The sequence below is a fragment of the Microcaecilia unicolor genome, chromosome 2 (assembly GCF_901765095.1).
Source record: "Microcaecilia unicolor chromosome 2, aMicUni1.1, whole genome shotgun sequence".
Classification (NCBI taxonomy): domain Eukaryota; kingdom Metazoa; phylum Chordata; class Amphibia; order Gymnophiona; family Siphonopidae; genus Microcaecilia; species Microcaecilia unicolor.
The window spans coordinates 10758572-10785683 of NC_044032.1; the positions used below are offsets into that span (position 1 = coordinate 10758572).

A 27112-nucleotide genomic window follows, 5' to 3' on the forward strand; every position below is an offset into this window, starting at 1 on the left:
TCATATTAGCCCTCTCCTCAAGTCACTTCACTGGCTCCCTATCCGTTTCCACATACAGTTCAAACTCCTCTTATTGACCTGTAAGTGCATTCACTCTGCAGCTCCTCAGTATCTCTCCACTCTCATCTCTCCCTACATTCCTCCCCGGGAACTCCGTTCACTGGGTAAATCTCTCTTATCTGCACCCTTCTCCTCCACTGCTAACTCCAGACTCTGTTCCTTTTATCTTGCTGTACCATATGCCTGGAATAGACTTCCTGAGCCAGTACGTCACGCTCCATCTCTGGCTCTCTTCAAATCTAAGCTAAAAGCCCACCTTTTTGATGCTGCTTTTAACTCCTAACCCTTATTCACTTGTTCAGAACCCTTATTTTATCATCCTCACTTTAATATTCCCTTATCTCTTGTTTGTCCTGTTTGTCTGTCCTAATTAGATTGTAACTCTGTCGAGCAGGGACTGTCTCTTCATGTTCAAGTCTACAGCGCTGCGTACATCTAGTAGCGCTATAGAAATGATAAGTAGTAGTAGTATTTACAATTTTTCTTTGCCATTCCTCCTTTAGTGGAGGAGATTGTTCAGTGGCGTTCCTGGGGGGGCTGGCACCCGGGGCAGATCGCCCATGCGCCCCCTCCCCCCCGGGTGCAGCACCCCCCCCCCCCGATGCAGCGTGGACACCCCCGGCAAAAGGACACCCCCACGAAGGAACCCCCCCGCCGGGTGCACGCTGCTGGGGGGGGGGGGGGGGGGTGCCGCGCGCCTGTCCTCCGTTGTTCCATGCTTTTTCTCTGCCCTGGAACAGGAAGTAACCTGTTCCGGGGCAGAGAAGAAGCATGGAACAACGGAGGACAGGCGCGTGCGGCACCTCCCAGCGGAGTGCACCCGGGGCGGACCGCACCCACCGCCCCCCCCTAGGAACGCCACTGAGATTGTTGACTCGATACAGCATTATTTTCCGATGGTGCAATTGTGATTGTGTGAGAATGGGCTTTCTCTAAATGTGGCTAAAAGACAAATTTTGTGGCTGTCCCAATTGGGTGAGCCTTGTTTTTGTTCCAGTGGTCTCTTGGCTTCATAGTTTGGGTGTTCCTTTGGATACAAGGTTAAACAACAGGGTAGTAGCTTCAGTGGTTAAGACTGTTTTTTAAAAAATGGTGATTGGTATCTTGGCTACGGAATTTCTTTTCCCCGGAGCATTTTTGTACTGTGCTCCAGAGTTACGTGCTGCTACCCCATATTGACTATTGTAACGCAGTCTTCCCCGCTCGACATTACGGGCTTTACAGGTGGCACAGAACTCTGCGGCACGGCTTCTCATGGGTTTGAGCCGGGAGACTCATATCACGCCTCAGTTGAAGATAGTGCATTGGCTACTTGTGGTTCAGCGTTATTGAGTTTAAGCTCTTGCCGTTGGTATTTTAGGTGCACCAGGGCTTTGGTGAACTGTTTGCAGTCGTATTGTCCGACAAGGGTGCTGTGGTCTCAGGAATTGGATTTAATGGTTATTCCTTTGTTTCTTCAGCTGTTTCCGGAGGAGATTCGAAGCTGAGTTTCTGTGGTAGTTTGGCCCTTCCTGTGTCTATTGTATTACTTCTGCTTATTCAATTCAGGCTGCCAATGTCCACCAAGAGATAGCAATGTATTAGCAGATATGAAAACACTATGCGCCAGTTTTCTTCTGCGTCTTGGTTCAAGAAACAATTGAAAACCTGGTTATTTTGCAACATTTCCTTGAGGGGAGGGTTCTCAGGTTTTGCGGGACATTGGATAACTGTATGTTTGGTTACTGTATTTATTTTGTCACGTTTTATGTGTTATGAGTGTTTTGTTGTACTCCGCTTAGATGTTTGGATAGGCAGATTATAAATGTATGAAGTAAATAAACATCCTCCAGAAGTGTTGTTAACGTTCCATGAATAATGCAACGTGTGCAGTTTAATACAAGCTGCATAATAGAGAGATCATTTGCATACACAACAGCTCATTTCTGAATGTGCACTGAAGCGAGTCGTTTGCATTGATGTGGCCAACGTGTCATCAGGGGCTGATTTAGGGACAGATTCAAGCCGGGCTTCCCTCCTTCTGTCCTTGGTCAACCCGCTGCCCCTTTCAGAGCTCCAACGTTCAGACCATAATCCATCTCAACTCTGCATTCAGTGCAACTGCCCTAGAATGAGCTTTAAATAGAGAGTAGCTGCAGCCCTGGAGCTCTGTAATTTCGTTTTGCAGAACGTTTCGAGAGCATATACTTGTTAGACTAAGGACGTATTTTAGATCCATCATTGTCAGAAGTTTGTTCCGAGCATTATTCTTGGTCACTTGAGAATTCTGAGCTCCTTTCCTCTCACGCTTTGAAAACATTTATTTGATTTATTTGCTAGAGAGGGTGTTTTTGTTTTATTATGGTGAAGGAATGTTAGCAGTGTCTACAGATGTTGGCTGCCTCGGCTGTGAGACTGCATTCACTAAAGGTGGAGCTGTCACGGCTGAGAAGGGCTCTCACTGCCTTCACTTGAGGAGCTGCCACGACCCAGGCTGCGTTTTATATTAAGAGACCATGCCATGGCTGAAACTGACTGCTTATACAACAAAAGGAGATCCAGTGGGCATCACTGGCTTTCACTGAATACACTGCAGGAGGAGATTTTGGTTGGTATGACTAGCTCTCATTGCACAGAAACATAGAAGCATGACGGCAGATAAGAGCGGTACACCACTGACAACATCCCTTGCCCCCTCGGAGCAAACACCATTTACCACTACCCTCTCTACCCATTTGGAGTGGAGGAGTGGCCTAGTGGTTAGAGCACCAGTCTTGCAATCCACAGGTGGCCAGTTCAAATCCCACTGCTGCTCCTTGTGATCTCAGGCAAGTCACTTAACCCTCTGTTTCCTCAGGTACAAATTTAGATTGGGACAGAGAAATATCCAGAGTACCTGAATGTAACTCACCTTGAGCTACTACTGAAAAAGGTGGGAGCAAAATCCAAATAAATAAAGTTTAACCAGTTTTTAACCCAGTCAGTCACTTTAGGTTCTCAGTTTATCAGTCGCCTGTGCGGAACCCTGTCAAAGGCTTTGCTAAAATCCAACTAGACCACATCTAGTGCCCCTTCCACATCCAACTGTTTGGTCACCCGGTCAAAGAAATAAATCAGATTTGTCTGACGAGACCTGCCTCTAGTGAAATGGTCTTGTAGCCAGACAGCCAATTTTGGATGGGCCTGAGCCCAAAGTGGGTGGGCACAATATTTTCTCTGCCCTACCGCAAAATATAAATACATTAGCTAATAAGGATCCTCAAACTCTGTCAGCTGAAGACTTTCTGTCAAGGTGGCCAGAACTCCCTTTTACCAAACTTGACAGGCAGCAGCAACATCCATAAGCCTCTGATGCCAGCACCCTATCCTGCTTATAATCGAAATAGAAAACCGCCTATATTGTGACCCAAATCGGGAGATAGACGTTTATCTCACAAAAACGAATAAAGCGGTATAATCGAAAGCCGAATTTGGACGTTTTCAACTGCACTCCGTCGCGGATGCGGACAAAGTTGATGGGGGCATGTCGAAGGCGAGGTGAAGGCGGAACTGGGGCGTGGTTATCGGCCGATCAGAGATGGGCGCCTTTCGCCGCTAATGGGAAAAAAATATGCGTTTGTAGCGAGAATTTAGGGCACTTTTCCTGGACCCTGTTTTTCCACGAATAAGGCCCCAAAAAGTGCCCTAAATGACCAGATGACCACTGGAGGGAATCGGGGATGACCTCCCTTGACTCCCCCAGTGGTCACAAACTCCCTCCCACTACAAAATATGCCGTTTCACAACTTTTTATTTTCACCCTCAAATGTCATACCCACCTCCCTGGCAGCAGTATGCAGGTCACTGGAGCAGTTATTAGGGGGTGCAGTGGACTTCAGGCAGGTGGACCCAGGCCCATTCCCCCCCCCCCCACCTGTTACACTTGTGTTGGTAAATGGGAGCCCGCCAAACCGCCCCCCAAACCCACTGTACCCACATGTAGGTGCCCCCCTTCACCCCTTAGGGCTATAGTAATGGTGTAGACTTGTGGGCAGTGGGTTTTGAGGGGGATTTGGGGGGCTCAACACCCAAGGGAAGGGTGCTATGCACCTGGGAGCTGTTTTTCCTTGTTTTTTTTTTTTTGTAAAAGTGCCCCCTAGGGTGCCCGGTTGGTGTCCTGGCATGTGAGGGGGACCAGTGCACTACGAATCCTTGCCCCTCCCACGAATAAATGTCTTGGAGTTATTCGTTTTTGAGCTGGGCGCTTTCGGTTTCCATTATCGCTGAAAAACAAAAACGCCCAGCTCAAAAAAAGATAAACGTCCATGTTTTTTCGAAAATACGCTTCGGTCCGCCCCTTCACGGACCCGTTCTCGGAGATAAACGCCCATGGAGATAGACGTTTCCGTTCGATTATGCCCCTTCACGCGTGCTTAGCTGTCAGTGACTCAAGCATGCTGTCACTGACTGCAGAGCTTGGTAGAAGGAAGTTCTGGCCGTCTTTGGAGGAAGTCCTCAGCTGGGGAGGCTTGGGATCCTTACCAGCTATACAGCAAAGGTCAGAACTGGTGTTAGACATGCTAGGGCCCCCTCCCTGATCCACTCTCCTCCCTGCCTTCCCTCCGATTTCCCAACCTGCCATTACTGTCACACCAAATTTGAAGCAACACAAAATCTCCACAAAAATACTCTTTGGTAAACACAACCAACTAAACTACAAAACCAAAGATCTGAACTCAATGCCTGCAAATAGCAGTACCTTTTACTTTCTCTCTTTAAGCATTGTTTATATATATACAAATTTCTGGCATAATTTGTTCTTTATATAAGAGAACCCTCGGAAGACACCACTTATAAAGGCAATATCATTGGTTATTTTGCCTAGTGGCATAGCATCTCTTCATCGGGCTTTCCCTTAATTATAAATTTTTTAGAAATGCTATTGCAAACACACAAGAGTGCTGAAACTGAATGTGCTCAATAAAAAAATAAACATCTTATCTTTAAGCCATGTCCATGTCTCTGAATTCTGTAATCCACATAGGCTTCCCCTGGTTGCGCCCGACACCGTGGGTTTCAATGCTTTCCTCAGGGACTCGGGTTAATTGCCCACAAAATTGAACCCAGAACCCCAAAAAGTTAAACTTAGCAAGTACTTCAACACTGGAGAAATAAAAACAGAAATGCATTTCCTTTCTCCTGAACACGATACAAACACATTTGCTATGTAGGTTTCCCAAAGCCAACATATTCCATTTAAAACATTCAAAATACATTGTTTTCTACCTTTGTGGTCTGGACATTGTATTTTTCCATCATGTTGGTTGCAGCTTCTTTTCTGCTTTCCTGTCTGTCGTCTTCTAATTCTCTTTCAAGCGGCTGCTGTCCATTTGTCTTCTTTTACCTTCACTACACATGCTTCTGACATATTGACTGTTCTTATTTTTAGCTCTTTCCTCTCTTTTTTCTTCTTTCTGCCTTGCTGTCAACTCAAATTTCACCCTCTCACTGTTCTCCTCCTTTTTAGTTTACAGCTACCTATCAGATTTTCATCTTTTTCTCTCCCCCACTAGCTTTTCCATTTCCACATCTCACTCCTTCCTCAGCCCTCCATTCCCTTTCATTACCATATTTCTATCCTCTGTAATCACTATCTTTTTATTTATTTCCTTGCCACCCTCTTCCTCTCCCTCCTGGCCTCTCCCACATGGTTCCACCATCTTCCTTCCCTTCACCCTTCTAGCCCAGCATCTGCTCCCTCTTTCTCCCCACCCCACTCTTGTAGCCTTACATCTCTCTTCCCTCCTGCCCTCTCCCCCATGTTCCAACATTTGTCCCTCTCTCTTCCCTCAGTCCCACTGTCCGGCATCTCTCCATCACCCTTCTGCTCCTGAATCCAACATCTCCTCCTTTTTCCCCTCTCCACCTCCTGACAATCACGTAGCTTGATGGTTGACAATTGTAAGTTCAGCTAATGGCAAGACCAGCAACCTTGGTGCATTGATTGCAGTTGTGAGCTTGACGTGTTTACATTGACACTGCTAAATGGATTTTGCTTTTCTGCTATAGCACACAGTTCCAGCAGACATGACTTTTCTCCAGAGAAGTAGACATGGAGGGGCATAATTGAACGAAAACGTCTATCTCCATGGGCGTTTATCTCCGAGAACGGGTCCATGAAGGGGCGGACCGAACCGTATTTTTGAAAAAAATAGACGTCCATGTTTTATTCGACAATTTGTGAGCTGGGCGTTTTTGTTTTTCAGTGATAATGGAAAATGAAAGCGCCCAGCTCAAAAACGAATAAATCCAAGGCATTTGTTCGTGGGAGGGGCCAGGATTCGTAGTGCACTGGTCCCCCTCACATGCCAGGACACCAACCGGGCACCCTAGGGGGCACTTTTACAAAAACAAAAAAAAAAGGTAAAAGAGCTCCCAGGTGCATAGCACCCTTCCCTTGGGTGTTGAGCCCCCCAAATCCCCCTCAAAACCCACCGCCCACAAGTCTACACCATTACTATAGCCCTAAGGGGTGAAGGGGGGCACCTACATGTGGGTACAGTGGTTTTGGGGGGCGGTTTGGAGGGCTCCCATTTACCAGCACAAGTGTAACAGGTGGGGGGGATGGGCCTGGGTCCACCTGCCTGAAGTCCACTGCTCCAGGGACCTGCATACTGCTGCCAGGGAGGTGGGTATGACATTTGAGGGTGAAAATAAAAAGTTGTGAAACATCATTTTTTGTGGTGGGAGGGGGTTAGTGACCACTGGGGGAGTCAGGGGAGGTCATCCCTGATTCCCTCTGGGGGTAATCTGGTCATTTAGGGCACTTTTTGGGGCCTTATTCGTGAAAAAACAGGGTCCAGGAAAAGTGCCCTAAATTCTAGCTACAAACGTATACTTTTTTTCCATTATCGGCGGAAGGCGCCCATCTCTCCTCGGCTGATAACCACGCCCCAGTTCCGCCTTCGCCACGCCTCTGACACGCCCCGTCAACTTTGTATGCTTCCGCGACGGAGTGCAGTTGAAAACGTCCAAAATCGGCTTTCCATTATACCCATTTATTCGTTTTTGTGAGATAAACGTCCATCTCCCGATTTGGGTCGAAATCTAGGCGTTTTTCTCTTTCGATTATAAGGTGGATAGTGCAGCTTTGTGGAAAGACTGGCTTGAAGTACTTGAAATCCAGAGCGCCAAAGGCTCGAGTTAAGGCCGTACTCAGCTTGGGGAATTCTTCACGTAAGAACTGGAGAGTTATGAACGGTCATGAGTCTTTGTGGATCAGGACCCACCAGAATTAAAACTCCATGATCAGACCTTGTCCATTTATGCTGCACGGTCTGTGTCTATGTAATTAACATCATCGGACTGTAACTCCTCAATAGGATTATCACACCTTGTGTCTCTTTGCACTGACTTCTGGTGACAGCACTGGAGACATCCAGACACTACGGAACCACCGAGCTCAGCTTTATTTCATCTCAGGCCATGTCTCATATAGATGGTTTAGGTCAAAAGAAGACCCAGGAACCTTGAAGCCTTGCCATCTTTAGGATGCCCAACAGTTCTGTTTACGTGGTAATCCAGGGTTGCATCTATGAGTTTCCTTACCTGTGTTCTGTGGCACAAAGGGAACGCAGGCTGAGGTACCAGCTCCCGGTCTGGGGATACGGGATCCGCAACCTGGTGAGGTTCGTTGTGGCATTAACGGACAGCAGGAAGCCAGCCAGGGATTCTGGGAAGAGGAGGCACACTTAGTAAAGAAAGGGACACTAACTGAGCAGTGCCATCCAAAAATGCACAGACTCTGACCAAATGCATGCAGAAACAAGTGGAAGACCTGCCCTCTTAGCATATGAAGGATCTGCCCTCCTAGTGAGTGGAGCTGCCATTCCAGCATGCAAAAGAGCTGTCTTCCCATCACATAGAGGATCTGCCTACTAAGTCTGTGAAAGACATTTTTCCCAAAGGACCTATTTTCTCTGCCTTCTAAGCAGTAGAGTTCCTGTTTTCTCAGTGTGTACAAGACATCCCGTCTAAGCATATGATGCATTTGCCATCCTAGCATGTGAAGGGCCAGCCCTCCCAGTATATAAAGAACCAGCTAACCAGCATGTGAAGGACTTGCCCTTCCCAGCCTGACTCCTCAGGATTTCTCTCCATTAGATGGAAAGACAACAGTTTCTGCAGCTGGGCTACTAGGAAGCATTGCAAGGTTCCGCGTTAGGAGTTACGGATCAAGAAAGGGATCTGGGTGTCGTCGTCGATGATACGCTGAAACCTTCTGCTCAGTGTGCTGCTGCGGCTAGGAAAGCGAATAGAATGTTGGGTGTTATTAGGAAGGGTATGGAGTCCAGGTGTGCGGATGTTATAATGCCGTTGTATCGCTCCATGGTGCGACCGCACCTGGAGTATTGTGTTCAGTACTGGTCTCCGTATCTCAAAAAAGATATAGTAGAATTGGAAAAGGTACAGCGAAGGGCGACGAAAATGATAGTGGGGATGGGACGACTTTCCTATGAAGAGAGGCTGAGAAGGCTAGGGCTTTTCAGCTTGGAGAAGAGACGGCTGAGGGGAGATATGATAGAAGTGTATAAAATAATGAGTGGAATGGATCGGGTGGATGTGAAGCGACTGTTCACGCTATCCAAAAATACTAGGACTAGAGGGCATGAGTTGAAGCTACAGTGTGGTAAATTTAAAACGAATCGGAGAAAATTTTTCTTCACCCAACGTGTAATTAGACTCTGGAATTCGTTGCCGGAGAACGTGGTACGGGCGGTTAGCTTGACGGAGTTTAAAAAGGGGTTAGATAGATTCCTAAAGGACAAGTCCATAGACCGCTATTAAATGGACTTGGAAAAATTCCGCATTTTTAGGTATAACTTGTCTGGAATGTTTTTACGTTTGGGGAGCGTGCCAGGTGCCCTTGACCTGGATTGGCCACTGTCGGTGACAGGATGCTGGGCTAGATGGACCTTTGATCTTTCCCAGTATGGCACTACTTATGTACTTATGTACTTATGTACTTATGTACTTATGCTTCTTGTTGAGATGATCAATAAGACTAATTGTTTTTTGTTTGTTTGTTTAGCATTTAAAGTCTGTAGTACAGTTTCATAGTCTAGCAGTTAAAGGACTATTCTATTGTTTATAGGGCTGCATTTTGCTTGAAAATTTTAATTGTGATTAATCGCTTGATTAAAGTAGGGGCATAGCCAACTGTTCATGGGGAGGGGGGGGGGGTGCATTTCTTCTTCCTACCCTCCTCCACATTGCTGGTGGGGATGTCGAAGCCAGTTGACGAAATCCACTGCCAAAGTGGTCCCCTTCCTCCTTGTGCTGCCTCAGGAGTGAGGAAGTCAGCGGGGTGCCTTCAGCCCAGTGGCGTAGCCACAGGTGGGCCTGGGTGGGCCAGGGCCCACCCACTTAGGGTTCAGGCCCACCCAACAGTAGCATGCATTTAGTGGTAGCTGGTGGAGATCCCAAGCTCTATCAGCTGAAGACTTCCCTTTGATGGTAGCCAAGGTGGAAAGAAGTGTTTTCTCGCCAGCTGAGATATTTTTTTGGTGGTGGTGGTGAAGAACACTTGGTGCCCACCCACTTCTTGTCTAGGCCCACCCAGAATCTGTTGTCTGGCTACACCCCTGCTTCAGCCACCGATGCTGTCTCTCCGTGAGCATGCACAGTTTATGCACGAACTAAGCATGCTTGGGGAGTGCAAGCTTTGGTGGCTGGAGGGACCCTGTTGACTTCCTTGCTCCTGTGGCAGTACGTGGAGGAAAAGGGTGACTCAGGCAGCAGATTTCTTCAGCTGGTGTGGCTTCAGCTACTCCACCAGCCATTGAGCCAGTACTGTACCTTTGGAGGGGGCCTTCACCCATTCTCTCTCTCATGTGCCCCCTGTGCCTTCACCCATTCTCTCTTTCTCAAATGTTCCTCCCCTCCTGCGTTCTCCCTCACTTTTCCAACACCAGCCTCTTCAGCCTATCCTGATAGGGAAGTCGTCCCATCCCCTGTATCGTCTTTGTCGCCCTTCTCTGCACCTTTTCCAATTTTACTATATCTTTCTTGAGATGCGGCGACCAGAACTGAACACAATACTCGAGGTGCGGTCGCACCATGGAGCGATACAATGGCGGAATAATATCCTTATTTTTGTTTTCAATCCCTTTCCTAATGATACCCAACATTCTATTTGCTTTCTTAGCCGCAGCAGCACATTGAACAGAAGTTTTCAACATATCAACGACGACACCTAGATCCCTTTCTCAGTCCGTGACTCCCAACGCTGAACCTTGTGGGGGACAGTTTTGGTAGGGCAGTTTGGGGTGTGGTGGGGTCTTTTGGGGGGCATACTGGGGCAGTTGTGTTGGGGTGGTTTTTGGGAGTAAGCAGTTGCAGGGGTAGTTTTGATGGTGGAGCAGTTTGAGAGGTAGTGCAATTGCAGAAGGGGTAGTTGTTGGGGAGAGGAAAAGTAGAGAACAGGAGTGGAGGAATTTTGAAAGGAGGAATTCCCTAATGTCTACGTTTCAGCATAAGTATGTTTCTATGCTACAGGAGCTGGAAATGCTTCCCTCATAGGAATGCATTGGGCCTTCTTTTTGGTGGGGGGGGGGGGAGGCTTTATTTCTCTGGAACATAAGCCTGTGCATGTTCTCAGCAGCTGTTAATCCTGCCCCCCCCCCCCCCGCCTTGTCTGCTGCTTGTCCAGAGAAGCTGCAGCGGCCATGGGAGAGAATGGAAGGAGGAAGGGGGGGGGGAAGAAATGATGGAAAGAAGCGGGGGCTGAAAGATGCTGTATAGAAAGATGGGGGAGAAAGAAGAGAGACATTGGATGGAAGGGGGAGAGAAAGGGGAGATGCTGGCTGGAAGAAGAAAGAAAGGGGGAGATGCTGGATGGAAGGCTGGGGGAGAGAGGGGAGTTGCTTGTCTAAATGCCAGTGCCTAGATTGTTAATATTCTATAATTTACGCATCTAATTATGAGTTCCCTCCATGCTCTGCCCAAACTCCTCTCATGAAGATTGGCGCCTACTTATAGAATTTAGTGTGTAGCTGGAATATAGTGCATACGTGTCCACACATGAATGTCAATGACTGGAATACTGTTGACGTATTCACTAGGCATATATATAAGTTTTTAATTGTGAAGGGAGAAATTCATCAATAATCTCATTATACTCTGCTTCAACTTCGCATTAGTTACATCCTTAATCAGAACAACAAAGTCTAGTTAAACAAAGACACTTTAATAGGATCATCAGATCCGCGTAGCTACCTTTATAATGGCTAGTGTGAGCCAAGCATTTTCAAAAGGCAGTATCACAATCCTCATCGATCCTAGTACTGTGAAACATGGATCTATGTCGGTCAATCCGAGTCTCCATTATGCTTGTTAACTGAAGCTTAAAAGCTAAGTACTAGATTACATATATATCAAGCTAAATGATATCTAATGAAAAAGAAAAAAAGAAAAAAAAAAAAAAAGAAATTTGAAATAAAAACTAGGATTAAAGTGTCTTTGTTTAACTAGACTTTGTTGTTCTGATTAAGGATATAACTAATGCGAAGTTGAAGCAGAGTATAATGAGATTAATGACTGGAATACTGGCATTTTCATGCATTCTTGCAGACTACATCTAAGTGGCTCCTCCCTGGCATGTCTGAAGTTCATTCCTGTCATGGTATGGACAAAATCAATCCATTTAGAGACATTAGCCATCAATACACCTAGCCCTGTGTGCCTCCACTCTCTTCCTCCACATTACTAGCCCTTGCGTATGCCACTATCAATTCCTGCTGGGCACTGTGCACCTGTAAACCTCTTTTACTCCCCACAGGTGGGGCTGCATCCATTCTTCCTTTGACACGTGACTTACACTGCTAAAGACTGAGCTCTCTCTGATGCCCAGAGACAGCATTACTCCGTATAGCACCTGTTCTTGGGAGAGGCTGGGACTAAGAGCCATAAGCTCCCACAGCTAGGACATTCCCCACAGTGCCCCCTGCTGGGAGGGACCTGAACTGCACGAGTTGTGAGCTCCCTTGCTCCCATACTATTGCTCTACAGCACATTCTGCTCAGATATGCTAGGACAGTAGGAATTATGAGCTCCACCACACCCAGCACTCCTACACCGTTTCCTCCAGCGCCCCTTGCTGGGAGAGAAAGTTCACTGCTCTGAAAGAGACAGTGGACAGTAGTTTGAGATAATTCTCAGCTAATTCCTGGGCACAAAAATGACCCCTCTATCAATGATGGTCCCCATTTTACCTGTTTCACAGTTGACTGTTAAGTTGTCTTCTGAAACCAGAGGAACTCCATGGTTCAGGCATCCAACAACGGTCACATTCTCCCCCTTCACTGAGGACTGGATGTAAAGAGAAGTAAAAAGGTGAATAAAAGTACCAGCTGTATCTTCATAAATGCAGCTGACAGTCACTGGGACACAGGCAGCGGACAGAGGATGAGTTGGGCCTACCTGAGCTGAGGACTGGGGCCTCCCTGAGGTGAGGGCTTGGGTCTGGGGACTTTCTGAGATCAGGCTGGGGCCTAGGGATGAGGGCTGGGGTCTGGGGAGTCTTTGAGTTGAGGACTAGGGCTTAGGGACTCCCTGAGATGAAGGCTGGAGTCTGGGGACTCTCTGAGATGAGGCTGGTGCCTATGGACTCCCTGAGATGAGGGCTGGGGCCTAAGGACACTCTGAGATGAGGCTGGCATCTGGGGACTCTCTGAGATGAGGCTGGTGCCTATGGACTCCCTGAGATGAGGGCTGGGGCCTAAGGACACTCTGAGATGAGGCTAGGGTCTGGGGACTCTCTGAGATGAGGCTGTGGCCTAGGGAAACTCTGAGATGAGGCTGGCATCTGGGGACTCTCTGAGATGAGGCTGGTGCCTATGGACTCCTTGAGGTGAGGGCTGGGGCCTAAGGACACTCTGAGATGAGGCTAGGGTCTGGGGACTCTCTGAGATGAGGCTGTGGCCTAGGGACTCTCTGAGATGAGGGCTGGGGCCTGGGGACTCCCTGAGATGAGGACTGGGGCCTATGGACTCTCTGAGATGAGGGCTGGGACCTGGAGACTCTGAGATGAGGGCTGGGGTCATCTCTTAGATGACAGCTGGGGTCTGGGGACTCTCTGAGATGGGGGAGTATTTTGTAATTCTTTTCGCTTTTATATTTAGCACAGGAAGTGAAGTAATGGGGCTGGTGGTTGGGAGGCGGGGATAGTGCTGGGCAGACTTATACGGTCTGTGCCCTGAAGAGGACAGGTACAAATCAAGGTAGGGTATACACAAAAAGTAGCACATGTGAGTTTATCTTGTTGGGCAGACTGGATGGACCGTGCAGGTCTTTTTTTTGCCGTCATCTACTACGTTACTATGTAATGAAATCCTTTTCTGTGGGTATAAGGTTGTTTTCTACATAGAAATTGACTTTGTGAAAATTACCCACTCTGTATTTGGTTACAAGTACGTGTGTTATTACACGTCTGCGGACTTTTGCACATGGGGCTCAGGAGGCGTTTCTGGGTTGGGTTAAGTCAGAGAAAATAATTACACACCTGGATATTTTTAGACAAACTAACCTCACACTTTAGCTTTTCATTACTGCAGCAGGAAACACTGACTAAAATCCACCCATGGTCCAATTATTTTCAAAATCCAATCATTTATCCAAAAGATATCCAGAAAGAGTATAATAATCTCACACAACCCCCCAAATACTCCACCCACCCTGTAATTATTATTTAGAATAAGAGTGTCACAGCACACTAGGAGTGCATGCTAATGAATCCAAACTAGTGTATTTTCAACATCAGATATTTCATCATTGGTCTATTATAATAACACACGTCAGACTTCAATCATTAATATTCAGATACAAGGACTTCAGCTTGTTACATTAAATGAAAACGTATTTAATGAGAAAAATACATGAAACAGTGAAATGGTAGAACGTTAGCGATTGAAGTCTACAACATGTGGTGTTATAACGGACCAATGGTAAAAAATCTGGGGATACATAAGTACATAAGTGTTGTCACACTGGGACAGACCAAAGGTCCATCAAGCCCAGCATCCTGTTTCCAACAGTGGCCAATCCAGGTCACAAATACCTGGCGAGATCCCAAAAAAGTACAAAACATTTTACACTACTTATCCCAGAAATAAGCAGTGGATTTGCCCCAAGTCATTTTAATAATGGTCTCTGGACTTTTCCTTTAGGAAGCCATCCAAACCTTTTTTAAAACCCCACTAAGCTAACCGCCTTTACCACATTCTCTGACATCCGCCATCGTTATTCTCGGATATTCAAAGTTGGGCCATGTCCAGGTTCGGCACTGAATGTCTGGTTTATGCGGAGCGGCTAACACACAAGGCGGTTAAATTGATATTCAGAACATCACTGGCCATGGGTTGCCGCATAAAGGTAGACAGATATTTAACATAGTAGATGACGGCAGAAAAAAGACCTGCACGGTCCATCCAGTCTGCCTAACAAGACAACTCATGTGTGCTACTTTTTGTGTATACCCTACTTTGATTTGTACCTGTGCTCTTCAGGGCACAGACCATATAAGTCTGTCCAGCACTATCCCCGCCTCCCAACCACCAGCTCTGGCACAGACCATATAAGTCTGCCCAGCACTATCCCTGCCTCCCAACCTCCAGCCCCACCTCCCACCACTGGCTCTGGCACAGACCGTATAAGTCTGCCCAGCACTATCCCCGCCTCCCAACCTCCAGCCCCGCCTCCCACTACCGGCTCTGCTATCCAATCTCGGTTAAGCTCCTGAGGATCCATTCCTGTGGTTAACCTGGCTGGGTTAACTGCTAAATATCGCTACTTAACCAGGCCAAGTGCTGACTATGCCTCTGGAGCGCCCTCAAAATAACCGGTTTTCACTTAGGCAGTAACTGCTAATTTTCAGCAGCAATAATCAGTTAAATGCCATTGAAAATGAGTGGATAACCCTGAACATGCGATTTAACCCATTGGCAGCCAATTAAATCGATTTGACTATCGACCAGCGAGTGGTAAAAATAACTAATGGATTCATCCATGAAAGAGTTGAATCCCAGTTGGACGATCTGCACTTTTTCTAGATGATAATTGCGGGGTAATGTATTACTTTCAGAATGCATACAAAATTATGCCAATAAAGTTGTCTGAATTTATTGGAGCCCTGGGTATTGGAGCAGTGAGCCTGGGGATGCTGAGATACAAGTTGAAGGTCTTTGGACTCCCTGAGATTCAAGCAGGGCCTAGAGATCCTGGAGATGGGACTAGAGCTGAGGAAATCTGGGGTTGAGAATATGGGCCTGAAGCCTCCCTGAGATAGGCACTGTTGCCAGGGGATTCCCTGTTATGGGACAGCAGCTGAAGAATCTATGAGATGAGTACTGAGGTCTACAGCCTCCTTGAAATGAGAGTTGGGGTCTAGAGACTCCTTGAGATGGGACCATGGATCTGGAGAGTCTCTGAGATATGATTGGTGGTCTGTGGATTCCTTCAGACAGGGGTTGGGGCCAGGGTATTCCCTGTGATGGGACAATATCTGAGGTCTTCCTGAGACAGGCATTTGGGGTCTGGAGACTCCCTGAGATGGGAGAATGGATCTGGAGAGCTTCTGAGATGGGGTTGAGAGCCTGGGAAGTCCTTGAGATGGGGTTAAGGGTTTGTGGGTTCCCTGTGACAGGGGATGAGGTCTGTTCAATCCTTGAGATGGATCTGGGGAGTCTCTGAGATGTTGGAGGTCTAGGTATTCTCTGAGACAGGGGCTGGAGTCTGAGGAGTCCTGGAGTTGGGGGAGGGAGCAGCAGGTGTGTCCTCACCGTATTCAGTTTCAGCTCCAGGTTCAACACTCCCCCACTGTCCAGCACCGGCAGCAGGTTGATGATAAACACAGCAGGACGGTTTGGAGGCACCAGAATATTTGGTCCAAAGAAGATGTAGAAATGGACAGAGAAGGTGTCCAGCTCGTTCCGCAAGGTAGGGCGGACAGGCCAGCAGGACCTCTCTGTCACAGGGACAGGTACAGAGGGACTCTCACTTTGTGTTTCCACAGTCTTGTTTCTTTGCCAGGTTGACACCCCGGCGGCTGGGAGATTGCCAGTGAAGGAGAGGCTTCCTGCAGAGCCGAAGGACTGGGGCATGTTTAGAGCTGAGCTGGGGGACAGCAAGACACTCTTAACATGGTCAGGCCGGGAGCAGTCTGCAGACAGAAAGAGAACAGAGACCTGACTGCCAAACAATACACCAAGTCTTTGGGTCAGGGTGTCCCTGCGTGTATGAATGCGTTAGTGTGTCTGAGTTTGGGTATGTGTTGCTGTTAGTTTGTGCTGATCTCCTATAACTTTTGGAGCAGTCTCGGCACTATTTTGAGATCCCTTTTCTGAACTTCTTGCAGTCTGTCTATATCATTTCAGAGCGGCAGCTTCTGGGATTGGATTCCATATTCTGACCTGTCCAGAGACATCATATCCTTTTTCTGCTGTCAAACCTTGCACAATGTACTCTGCATCCCTCTGGCTCTGGCCACCACACTGTCACATGGACATCCTGATTTCCCTTTCCTGGTTGATGCAGATCAGATCTTACCTTCCTTCTTGTACTGCTCTACCTCAGATGCGTGGCTTTGTTTTTGTTTTTTTTCTGCCCTGAAATGTAAGTGCCCAGCATTCAACCATTTCTCAGGCTTTCTTAAACCATTTCTCATTCTATCTGCTCCCTCTGGAATGTCCACTCTCCCACAGATCGTCATGCCAAAAGACTCTTTCTTTTTATCCATTCTGCAATATCACTCACCGGGATATTGAGCAGAACTGGAGCCAGCACCAGTACCTGAGGCCCAGCAGTACTTACCTTCTCCTCACTCTGAACTTTATCTATTACTGACTCTGACTCTCCCTCCCCCATCATCACCACCACCATCTATCATTCCACCAGTTTCTAATCTGGTCCACTGCCTTGGGGCTCTTGTGAGCCCCCTACGTGCGAAATTGGAGAGTCATGGGATAGGAGGTAGTTTTCTATTGTGGATTAAAAACTGGTTAAAAGATAGAAAACAGAGAGTAGGGTTAAATAGTCAGTATTCTCAATGGAGAAGGGTAGTTAGTGGAGTTCCCCAGGAGTCTGTGCTGGGACCGCTGCTTTTTAACATATTTATAAATGACCTAGAGATGGGAGTAACTAGGGAGGTAATTAAATTTGCTGATGACACAAAGGTATTCAAAGTCGTTAAATCGCGGGAGGATTGTCAAAAATTACAAGCGGACCTTATGAGACTGGGAGACTACCCTGTTTCCCCGAAAGTAAGACATCCCCTGAAAATAAGACCTAGTAGAGGTTTTCTTGAATTGGTAGATATAAAGCCTCCCCCGAAAGTAAGACCTAGCAAATTTTTGTTTGAAAGCAGGGCCGCTGAGAGCCGGAAAAGGCCGCTCCCCCCCCCCACCCGAGGTTGCCGGGCCCCCCCTCCACCCACCCTCCGTCGCTCCCGGAACTAACCTTAAATGCCTCCTTTCACCTTCGCAGCAAGCAGCAGCAGTGCAGATCTCTCCTTCCTTCCGTGCCCTGCCCTCGCGGACGTTACTTCAGGCGAGGGCGGGACGTGGAAGGAAGGAATGGCCTGCCCTGCTGCTGCTTGCTATGAAGGTGAAAGGAAGCATTTAAGGTTAGTTCCGGGAGCGACGGAGGGCGGGCGGGCCAACCCCGATGTTTCCCCGAAAAATAAGACAGCCCCTGAAAATAAGACCTAGCGCATTTTTGGGGGCAAAAATTAATATAAGACAGTGTCTTATTTTCGGGGAAACACGGTAAATGGCAGAAGACGTTTAATGTCAGCAAGTGCAAAGTGATGCATGTGGGAAAGAGAATTCCGAAATGTAGATACGTCATGCAAGGTTCCACGATAGGAGTTACGGACCAAGAAAGGGATTTGGGTGTCGTCGTCAATAATACACTGAAACCTTCTGCTCAGTGTGCTGCTGCGGCTAGGAAAGCGAATAGAATGTTGGGTATTATTAGGAAAGGAATGGAAAACAAAAATGAAGATGTGATAATGCCTTTGTGTCACTCCATGGTGCGACCGCACCTCGAATATTGTGTTCAATTCAGGTCGCCGTATCTCAAAAAAGATATAGTGGAATTAGAAAAGGTGCAGAGTAGGGCGACGAAAATGATAAAGGGGATGGGACGGCTTCCCTATGAGGAAAGGCTATAGCGGCTAGGGCTCTTCAGCTTGGAGAAAAGGCGGCTGAGGGGAGATATGATAGAGGTCTATAAAATAATGAGTGGAGGTGAACGGCTAGATGTGAAGTGTCTGTTCACGCTTTCCAAAAATACTAGGACTAGGGGGCATGCGATGAAGCTACAAAGTAGTAAATTTAAAACAAATCGGAGATTCATTGCCAGAGAATGTGGTAAAGGTGGTTATCCTAGCAGGTTTAAATAAAGATTTGGACCACTTCCTAAAGGAAAAGCCCAGACCATTATTAAAATGGACTTGGGGAAAATTCACTGCTTATTTCTGGGATAAGCAGCATAAAATGTTTTGTAGTTTTTTTGGGATCTTGCCAGGTATTTGTGACCTGGATTGGCCACTGTTGGAACAGGATGCTGGGCTTGATGGACCTTTTATGTACTTATGAGACTATCAAAAGTTTTGCTGAAATCCAATTGAACCCTGTCCAGCACATGTCGTTAAACTAATTCTTTGTGCTAGATGCATCTTCCTCAGAGAAAAGCCTGCTGCCTCAGATTCTGTAATCCACTGGATTCATTATACTCCTGCAGCCTTTCCTTCATCAGTGGCTCTGTTATTTTAAATTCAGCCACCGCTGACGTCAGACTAATGAGCCTTACGTACACTGTTCCCTCTAAGCTGAGTATTGATACCAGGGTCATATTTCCTATGGGGCCACGGGGGCCAGGGCCCCCGTAGATTTCGCCCTGGACCCCCCTACCGACGACCCTTGCAACCCCCCCCTCTCGCCGCCAACCTGCCGTCAACGTCCTTTGCTGGCGGGGGACCCCAACCCCCGCCAGCCGAAGTCATCTTCCTTCGTTCGTTTGGGTTTCTTCTTTCTGAGTCTGACTGACGTCCTGCACGTACACAATGTGTGCAGGACGTCAGAGTCAGACTCAGAAAGAAGAAACCCAAATGAACGAAGGAAGACAACCTCGGCTGGAAAGGTAGGCGACAGCGGGCGGGGGGGTTGAGAGGGTCGTCGGGCGGTCGAGAGGGTCGTCCGTTGGGCGGACGGGCGAGCCACAGTTGTTGGAGGTGGTTCTGGCGGTGCCGAGGGTGGGGGTCGCCGGGGGGGGGGGGGGGGGGGGCTAAAATGTGCCCCCTCACCTCGGCTCTGGACCCCTCTACTACTACTTAACATTTCTAAAGCGCTATTAGGGTTACGCAGCGCTGTACAACCCTCTACCGGTGAAGTCTAGATACGCCCCTGATTGATACCAGTAGGGGGGCGGTGCTTCAATATTGTGTTTTCAATTGCTAAGGACAGGCAGGTTCTCTGGAGTCCTTCATTGTCCCTCACTATTGAAAATGTGATATTGTAACAGCACCCCCTGCTGGCAGGACTGTAGGTGGAGGACTCCTTATGTTAACCACATTGAACCTAAGCTTTCTTGGGACAATGTGGGGTAGAAATGTCATAACAAATAAATAACTAAATTATCTTGCTCCCCATGAACTATTTAAAATGTATCTTAGAGAGGTATTACAACTTTCTTTAGATATTTATTTATTTGTTGCATTTATATCCCACATTTTTCCACCTATTTGCAGGCTCAATGTGGCTTACATAATATACTGTAATGGTGTTCGCCAACTCTGGTAGAGAAGCGAATACAAAGATATAGATAGAAGGGGCATTTTAGAAAGGACAACCTGTTCGAAAATACATGCAAGATGGACATCCATGTGCTGGAAGCATCCAGCGTGAACATCCATTTTACAAACGGCAACGTCCAAATTATGAATGGGGAAAACAAGGAGTATGGACTTCTGTGTGGCATCATGGGAACAGTCCCTCTTATAAAATGGCCAAACAGAGGTCCATGTAGAGCAGAGGGGTAGCCTGATGGTTAGAGCACTGGGCTGAGAATCAGGGGACTCAGGTTCAAATCAACGATCCCTGGAGAAGCCCACTATTTACCCTTCTCCATTGAAAATATTGGCCATTTAACCCTGCTCTCTGTTCCTATCTTTCAACCAGCTCTTAATCCCCAGTAGAACATTGCCTCCTATCCCATGACTTTCTGATTTCCTCAATTGTCTTTCATGAGGTACTTTGTCAAATGCTTTCTGAAATCCCAGATACACAATATCAACCACTTCACTTTTATCCTCACGCCTTTTGAGGTCGATATGAAGAATAGCAACAGAGCGGACACCTCAGACAGAGTGGAAAGCATGAGAAGTGATCTACCAAAATTAGAAGCGTTATATGAGGTGCAGAAACTCAAAGGAGTTGTATGAGATAAGAGGTGAGAGGTTGATCTGCACAAAGAAAGGGACCACTCTGTGGCTGTATCTGAGGATTTCAAGGTGGGAAAATGTGATGGCCAAGGCCAGAAATATGCTTGGCTGCATAGAAAGGAGCAAAACCAACACAAAGGAGGTGATAAGATCCCTGAGCGAGCTTTTTGTTAGCGTGCACTTAGAACTGTGTTCAGTTTTGGAGGCCGCAGGTTGCCAAGGACATAAAAAGACTCAAAGCCGTTCAGAGAAATGGAATGAGGTCTCGGCCAGAGGATATGTGAGAAGAGACTTGAAGACTTGAGTATGTCTACCCTTTAGGACAAGAGGGATAGGGTGGAACGATACAGATATTTAAATAATGGCCAAACCTTTTCGAAAAACTGGGGGACCTCAGAGCTAGAGGACATGAAATGAAGCTGCAAGGGGGAAACTGAGAAGCAAGACTGGTGGTGGATGCCTGGAAGGCTTTTCTTTGGGAGGAGGTAGGGACAAAACCAGTGACAGAATTGAAAAAGACATGAGATAAACACAGATGATCCCTATATAGTATGTGTGGGGGGGAGGGGTAAATATTCAACTGAAGGCAGTCAGTGCTTTTTTGGGAACAGCCAACATTACATCCAGATACTCAATGCTAGGACATGTCCAGGTCTTGGCACACAGGGGTCAGCTCTTTCTGCTCTGTTGCTTAATATCTCTTTAGTGCCATTGTGTCAGGTTTGGAATGGCTGGGGGCTGAATATCGCCTTTATGCTGACGAGATGCAGTATTTTCCCCCCATGGTGGTATGGGGGTCCGGTTTGTCAGATCAGATTTCAGCTTATATGAAAGTGGTAGGTGACTGGATGGTGGAGAATAAGCTTGCTTTAAATTTGGAGAAAACTGAGATGATGGTTGTGGGGAAAGGTGGCCCCAAAACAATACAGGTCTGTGGTGTGGAGACGCCTGTAAAGAGTTGAAATGAAGTTGCTGGGGGTAGTGTTGGATGCCGAGTTAACTAATGTTGCTTGAGCGTCCTTTGCTCAGTTACATTTGTTGTATCGGTTCAAGCCGATGTTGACTTTTTGTGACTTCCGGAATGTTGTGCAAAGTATGGTTATATCAAGGGTGGACCTACTGTAACTCTCTGTATCAGTGGCGTAGCTACGTGGGGCCAGGGGGGCCTGGCCGCCGTACATTTGACCCTGGACCCCCCTGCTGATGACCTTCTCGACCCCCTCCCGCCATCACCTGCCTTTGCTGGCGGGGGACCCCAACCCCCGCCAGCCGAGGTTGGGGTCCCCCGCCAGCAAAGGCAGGTGACGGCGGGTTGGCGGCTGGAGGGGGGGTTGAGAGATAGGGGGGGCAAAGTTGGTGGTGGCAGGGGGGTGTCGGCAACGCCGGGGGGGGGGCTTAAATGTGTCCCCTCACCTCGAGCTCTGGACCCCCCTCCTGCCGAAGTCTGGCTACGCCCCTGCGATATTTGGGGGTCTCTAATGCTGGAGTAAAAGTCTTGCAGGTGGTGCAGAATGCAGATGCCAGGGTGCTTGTAGGTGCTTCGAAGTGGGATCATATGACTCCCATTTTGAAGCCGTTACATTGGCTACCTGTGCGTTTTAGGATACAGTTGAAAGTATTATAGTTGCTTCATCAAACTGTTTATGGGAATGTTCTACGGTATTTACATTCTGTGACAAAAGGTTTAAGAACCGATTCAGTGACGAAGCTAGCGACTGATTTGTTGGTAACTACACATTATGATCTTACGAGGGCTGCAGCTTTTTGAGTTGGGGGTCCGGTTTTATGGAATGCCTTGCCTGGCTACCTGTGCCTTTGTGCAAATGCAGGACAATTGAAAAAGGTTTTGAAACCTTATATTTTTGTTCAGGCTTTTCTCCCTGTGATGCAGTTGGGGACCAGCATGGGAAGAGTTATTAGCTGTTAATTTTAAGGAGTTTATGTAGATTCTGTTCTATGTGTCATGTATCTGTTTTTTATTATTGCATATGTTATGCAGTGAACCGCTTAGGCTTAAGTGGAGTATAACAGGGGCGTAGCCAGACCTCACGGTGGGAGGGGGCCAGAGCCCAAGGTTGGGGGCACATTTTGAGTGCCGCCCCCCCCTCCCACTGCCACGCCTTGCATCCTTCCCCCACCTCCTCGCCACCTCGCCTTGCCTCACCGCCTCACAAGCAAATACCTTTGCTGGCGGGGACCCTGACCCCCGCCAGCCGAAGTCTTCTTCAGCGCCAGTCTCCGGCGCAGCCCCTTTCGCTGCCCTGCTCTTCTTTCTTCTTGGTCCTCTTGTGCACGCTGACGCTCCTTCTCAGTTTCACGTAAAGGTGCATCAGCGTGCACCAGGAGGAGCAAGAAGAAAGAAGAGCAGGGCAGCGAACGCAGCTGCGCCCCCGGGGTTTATGAGTTTTAAATATCCAGGTTTGGCCGGCCAGCCATCCCTTACCTGGTTAAATGTGATATTCAGCAATTAACTGCCTAAGTTGTTACATTTGTATCCCACATTTTCCCACCTATTTGTAGGCTCAGTGTGGCTTACATAGTTCTGGAGAGGCGTTTGCAGACTCCGGTGTAAACAAATACAAAGTGATGTTGTGATAAGATAAAGTTCATATCACATTAGGGGGGTGATATGATACAGACGTTCAAATATCTGAAAGGTATTAATCCGCAAACGAACCTTTTACGGAGATGGGAAGGAGGTAGAACTAGAGGGCACGATACGAGATTGAAGGGGGGCAGACTCAAGAAAAATGTCAGGAAGTATTTTTTCACGGAGAGGGTGGTGGATGCTTGGAATGCCCTCCCGCGGGAGGTGGTGGAGATGAAAACGGTAACGGAATTCAAACATGCGTGGGATATGCATAAAGGAATCCTGTGCAGAAGGAATGGATCCTCAGGAGATTGGATGGCAGAGCCGGTGGTGGGAGGCGGGGCTGGTGGTTGGGAGGCGAGGATATTGCTGGGCAGACTTATACGGTCTGTGCCAGAGCCGGTGGTGGGAGGCGGGGCTGGTGGTTGGGAGGCGGGGATATTGCTGGGCAGACTTATACGGTCTGTCCCAGAGCCGGTGGTGGGAGGCGGGGCTGGTGGTTGGGAGGCAGGGATAGTGCTGGGCAGACTTATACGGTCTGTGCCCTGAAAAGGACAGGTACAAATCAAGGTAAGGTGTACACAAAAAGTAGCACATATGAGTTTATCTTGTTGGGCAGACTGGATGGACCGTGCAGGTCTTTTTCTGCCGTCATCTACTATGTTACTATGTTACTGAGAGCCTCTAGGAAATCTGCTCTACCCTTCTCAAAGCTGGGGGGAATTATATACTGATGGTGAAGCCAGGGAAACGGAGCGTCAACCTACCCTCACCCTCTAGTGGGGAAGGGAGTAACAGGCTCACCCTGCCTCGAGCCATTGCTCCCCCTGCTGGGGCTGGGAACCCATTCCATCTTTTTAGGACTACTCTCTTCTCTCATTCTGGCAAGGACTTCTGGGACCCGTAGTTCTGGGCTCAACTGCTTCACTGGGGAATCTCTGGGGCTTGCCATGTCACAGCAGTCACACGTGTTGGGTTTTGTCCATTACGTACTTTAGTTATGTTGTGTTGCAGGGATCAGGCATTTAAATTGGATCGATGGGGTATGCCTTTTTGAACAGGTTAGTTTTTAGTGTTGATACTTTGGAAGGTTTTTTTTTCTTTGCTCGTGATTGAAATATGATGGCATTAAACAGCTAATTTCTTCCTGTAATTTCTGAGGCTTTTCCCTTCCGTTATTTAATAAGTTCCAATTTTATAAGTCTCTATTCCTCTAGTTTTTGGGTTATTTTTGAGCTAGAATAGATACATATTTATATCAGATAGAAGAACTAGCTCTTCACCATCTCCATCTTTATTAAGGCGCCGTTTTACTAAGCCGCCTAAGCGTCTATGCGCACCCAACGCACGCCAAAATGGAGTTACCGCCTGGCTACCGTGTGGCTCTTGCTGTAATTTAATATTTAGCGCGCGTCCGATATGCGCATCTGAAAAATAATTTTAATTTTTTGATGCACTTATTGGGCACGCGCCAGGTGGCATTTGACGCACATAGGTCATTATCACCCGGTTACCGCGTGAGACTTTACCGCTAGGTCAATGGCTGGCGGTAAGGTCTCAGACCCAAAATGGACACGCGGCAATTTTCATTTTGCCACATGTCTATTTTCGGCAAAAATTTAAAAAAGGCATTTTTTTACAGAAGCGCTGAAAAATGATTCTGCGCGTGCCCAAAACACGTGTCTACACTACTGCAGGCCATTTTTCAGTGCGTCTTTGTAAAAGGGCCCCTTAGATTGTGAGCTCCCTCTAGGGACAGAGAAAGTACCGGCATATAATGTGTATAGCACTGAGTACGTCTAGCAGCGCTATAGAAATGATTAATAGTAGTAGTAGTTCAAATATACATATTGAAAAGTACACGTGTGACCTGCTGTGACATGGCAAGCCCCAGAGATTCCCCTGTGAAGCAGTTGAGCCCAGAACTACGGGTCCCAGAAGTCCTTGCAAGAATGAGAGAAGAGAGTAGTCCTAAAAAGATGGAATGGGTTCCCAGCCCCAGCAGGGGGAGCAATGGCTCGAGGCAGGGTGAGCCTGTTACTCCCTTCCCCACTAGAGGGAGAGGGTAGGTTGATGCTCCGTTTCCCTGGCTTCACCATCAGTATATAATTCCCCCCAGCTGTGAGAAGGGGAGAGCAGATTTCCTGGAGGCTCTCAGTCACCAGGAGAACCTTTATTAATTGTGTGATGCAAGGAATTATGTAAGAAGGGACCCAGTGCACGTTTACTGTATGTGGACAAGATCTCGGTTGTTGTGCATTCAGCTTTCAGCAAGTTTTTATACACTCAACAATTAAAGACTGAATGACCCCTGACGCAAGAGCTGTGCACCAAAACACGGCCCGTGTTGGGTCATTCATGAAAGATTGATGTACAAGATTTATGCAATTAAAGGACTTGTCCCGCTTTTGAAGGCTCCTGGTACCTTTTCTGTCTTTTTGGACTTCATTCTGTACTTTTGCATATCACTGTCTCTTCATTGTATAACATCCTCTTGCATTTCTCTATCCAAAATGCACAACTCTGAACTTTTTGTACTGATTTTTTCCATCACCGTGCTTACTAAGCACTCAACCACTCCTCGACTTCTCTTACATCCCGGCTTTTCCCATTTCCTTCGGATTGTGCAGCCTGTTCCACACCACGGCGTCGTGTGCTCTCGTGGGGCAGTGTTACAGATGTGAGAAAGAGAGAGCGAGAAAGAAGTTTGCACTGCTGCTTCTCATGCTGTGCCTTGACTTTTGGTGGACAAACATGTCTCTCCCTTTGGTGGAGAAGGCCTCTCTCTCTCCCTCACACTCACATGCACACAGTGTGTGTGTGTGTGTTTATTTGTGTCTGTATACAGGCACGTGTGTAAGTGATGTTTGTCCTTTGTGTGTCTAAAGGGTTGTCTTTTTCTTGTGTTACCATTTCTCTTGGTCTCACTTGGACCTACTCATCGGAGCTCCTATGGCTCACCTTTGAACTGAACTGTGATGCGGAAGTAGAGGGCGTTGGCAAGGCCACTGTGCTTTTCCACCAGGATGTAGTGCCAGTGTTGCCAGGAGGGGAGCTGTACCCGTAACCGACACACGGCAGACTCCCTGCAGTCCTGCAGCGTGGAATTATGAAGTGGAGGGGCTTTGGCTCGGATTTTCAGGTAGACGGGACAGCCCTCCCCAGACTTGTTCTCCACTCGGCAGTCTAGGAGCAGTACGTACACTTCAGAAGTGTAGCTTGGCACAAACACCCTGCAGCAAAAGAGATGTGCGTGAGGACCACCGATGCAAGAAGCAAATAAAACCCACTTCATGACAGCAACAACAAAGTGAATCGTATACCCACTCACGGCTTCATCTGCAACACAAAACACCTACCAACACCATGATTCACAAATATTTATTTATTAGGATTTATTTACCACCTTTTTGAAGGAATTCACTCAAAGTAGCGTACAGTAAGAATAGATCAAACATGAACAATAGGCAATTACAGCAGTAAAAAGATTCAAATAATACAAAATATGGCATGCAGGCTTATTTTCGAAAGAGAAGGACGCCCATCTTTCGACACAAATCAGAAGATGGGCGCCTTTCTCACAGGGTCGCCCAAATCGGCATAATCGAAAGCCGATTTTGGGCATCCCCAACTGCTTTCCGTCCTAGGGACGACCAAAGTTCCCGGGGGCATGTTGGAGACGTAGCGAAGGCGGGACTTGGGCCTGCCTAATACATGGGCATCTTCGACCCATAATGGGAAAAAAGGGCGTCCCTGACAAACACTTGGACGACTTTACTTGGTCCTGTTTTTCTTACGACCAAGCCACAAAAAGGTGCCCAAACTGACCAGATGACCACCGGAGGGAATCGGGGATGACCTCCCCTTACTCCCTCAGTGGTCACTAACCCCCCTCCCACCCTCAAAAAGAATTTTAAAAATATTTTTTGCCAGCCTCTATGCCAGCCTCAAATATCATACCCAGCTCCATGACAGCAGTATGCAGGTCCCTGGAGCAGTTTTAGTGG

The 27112-nt window shown here is 47.5% G+C and overlaps 1 protein-coding gene across 1 annotated transcript in view; it reads right to left on the minus strand.

Moving 5' to 3' along the window:
* TMEM8B (transmembrane protein 8B) overlaps positions 1–27112 on the minus strand; it is a 114410-nt gene that overhangs the window by 19448 nt on the left and 67850 nt on the right. The window contains exons 5-8 of the mRNA XM_030191852.1: positions 26067–26338; positions 15855–16234; positions 12291–12387; positions 7627–7750 (exon numbers count right to left, since the gene is read on the minus strand). Coding sequence (XP_030047712.1) covers positions 7627–7750; positions 12291–12387; positions 15855–16234; positions 26067–26338 — 873 coding nt within the window. The remainder of the gene's footprint in view (positions 1–7626; positions 7751–12290; positions 12388–15854; positions 16235–26066; positions 26339–27112) is intronic.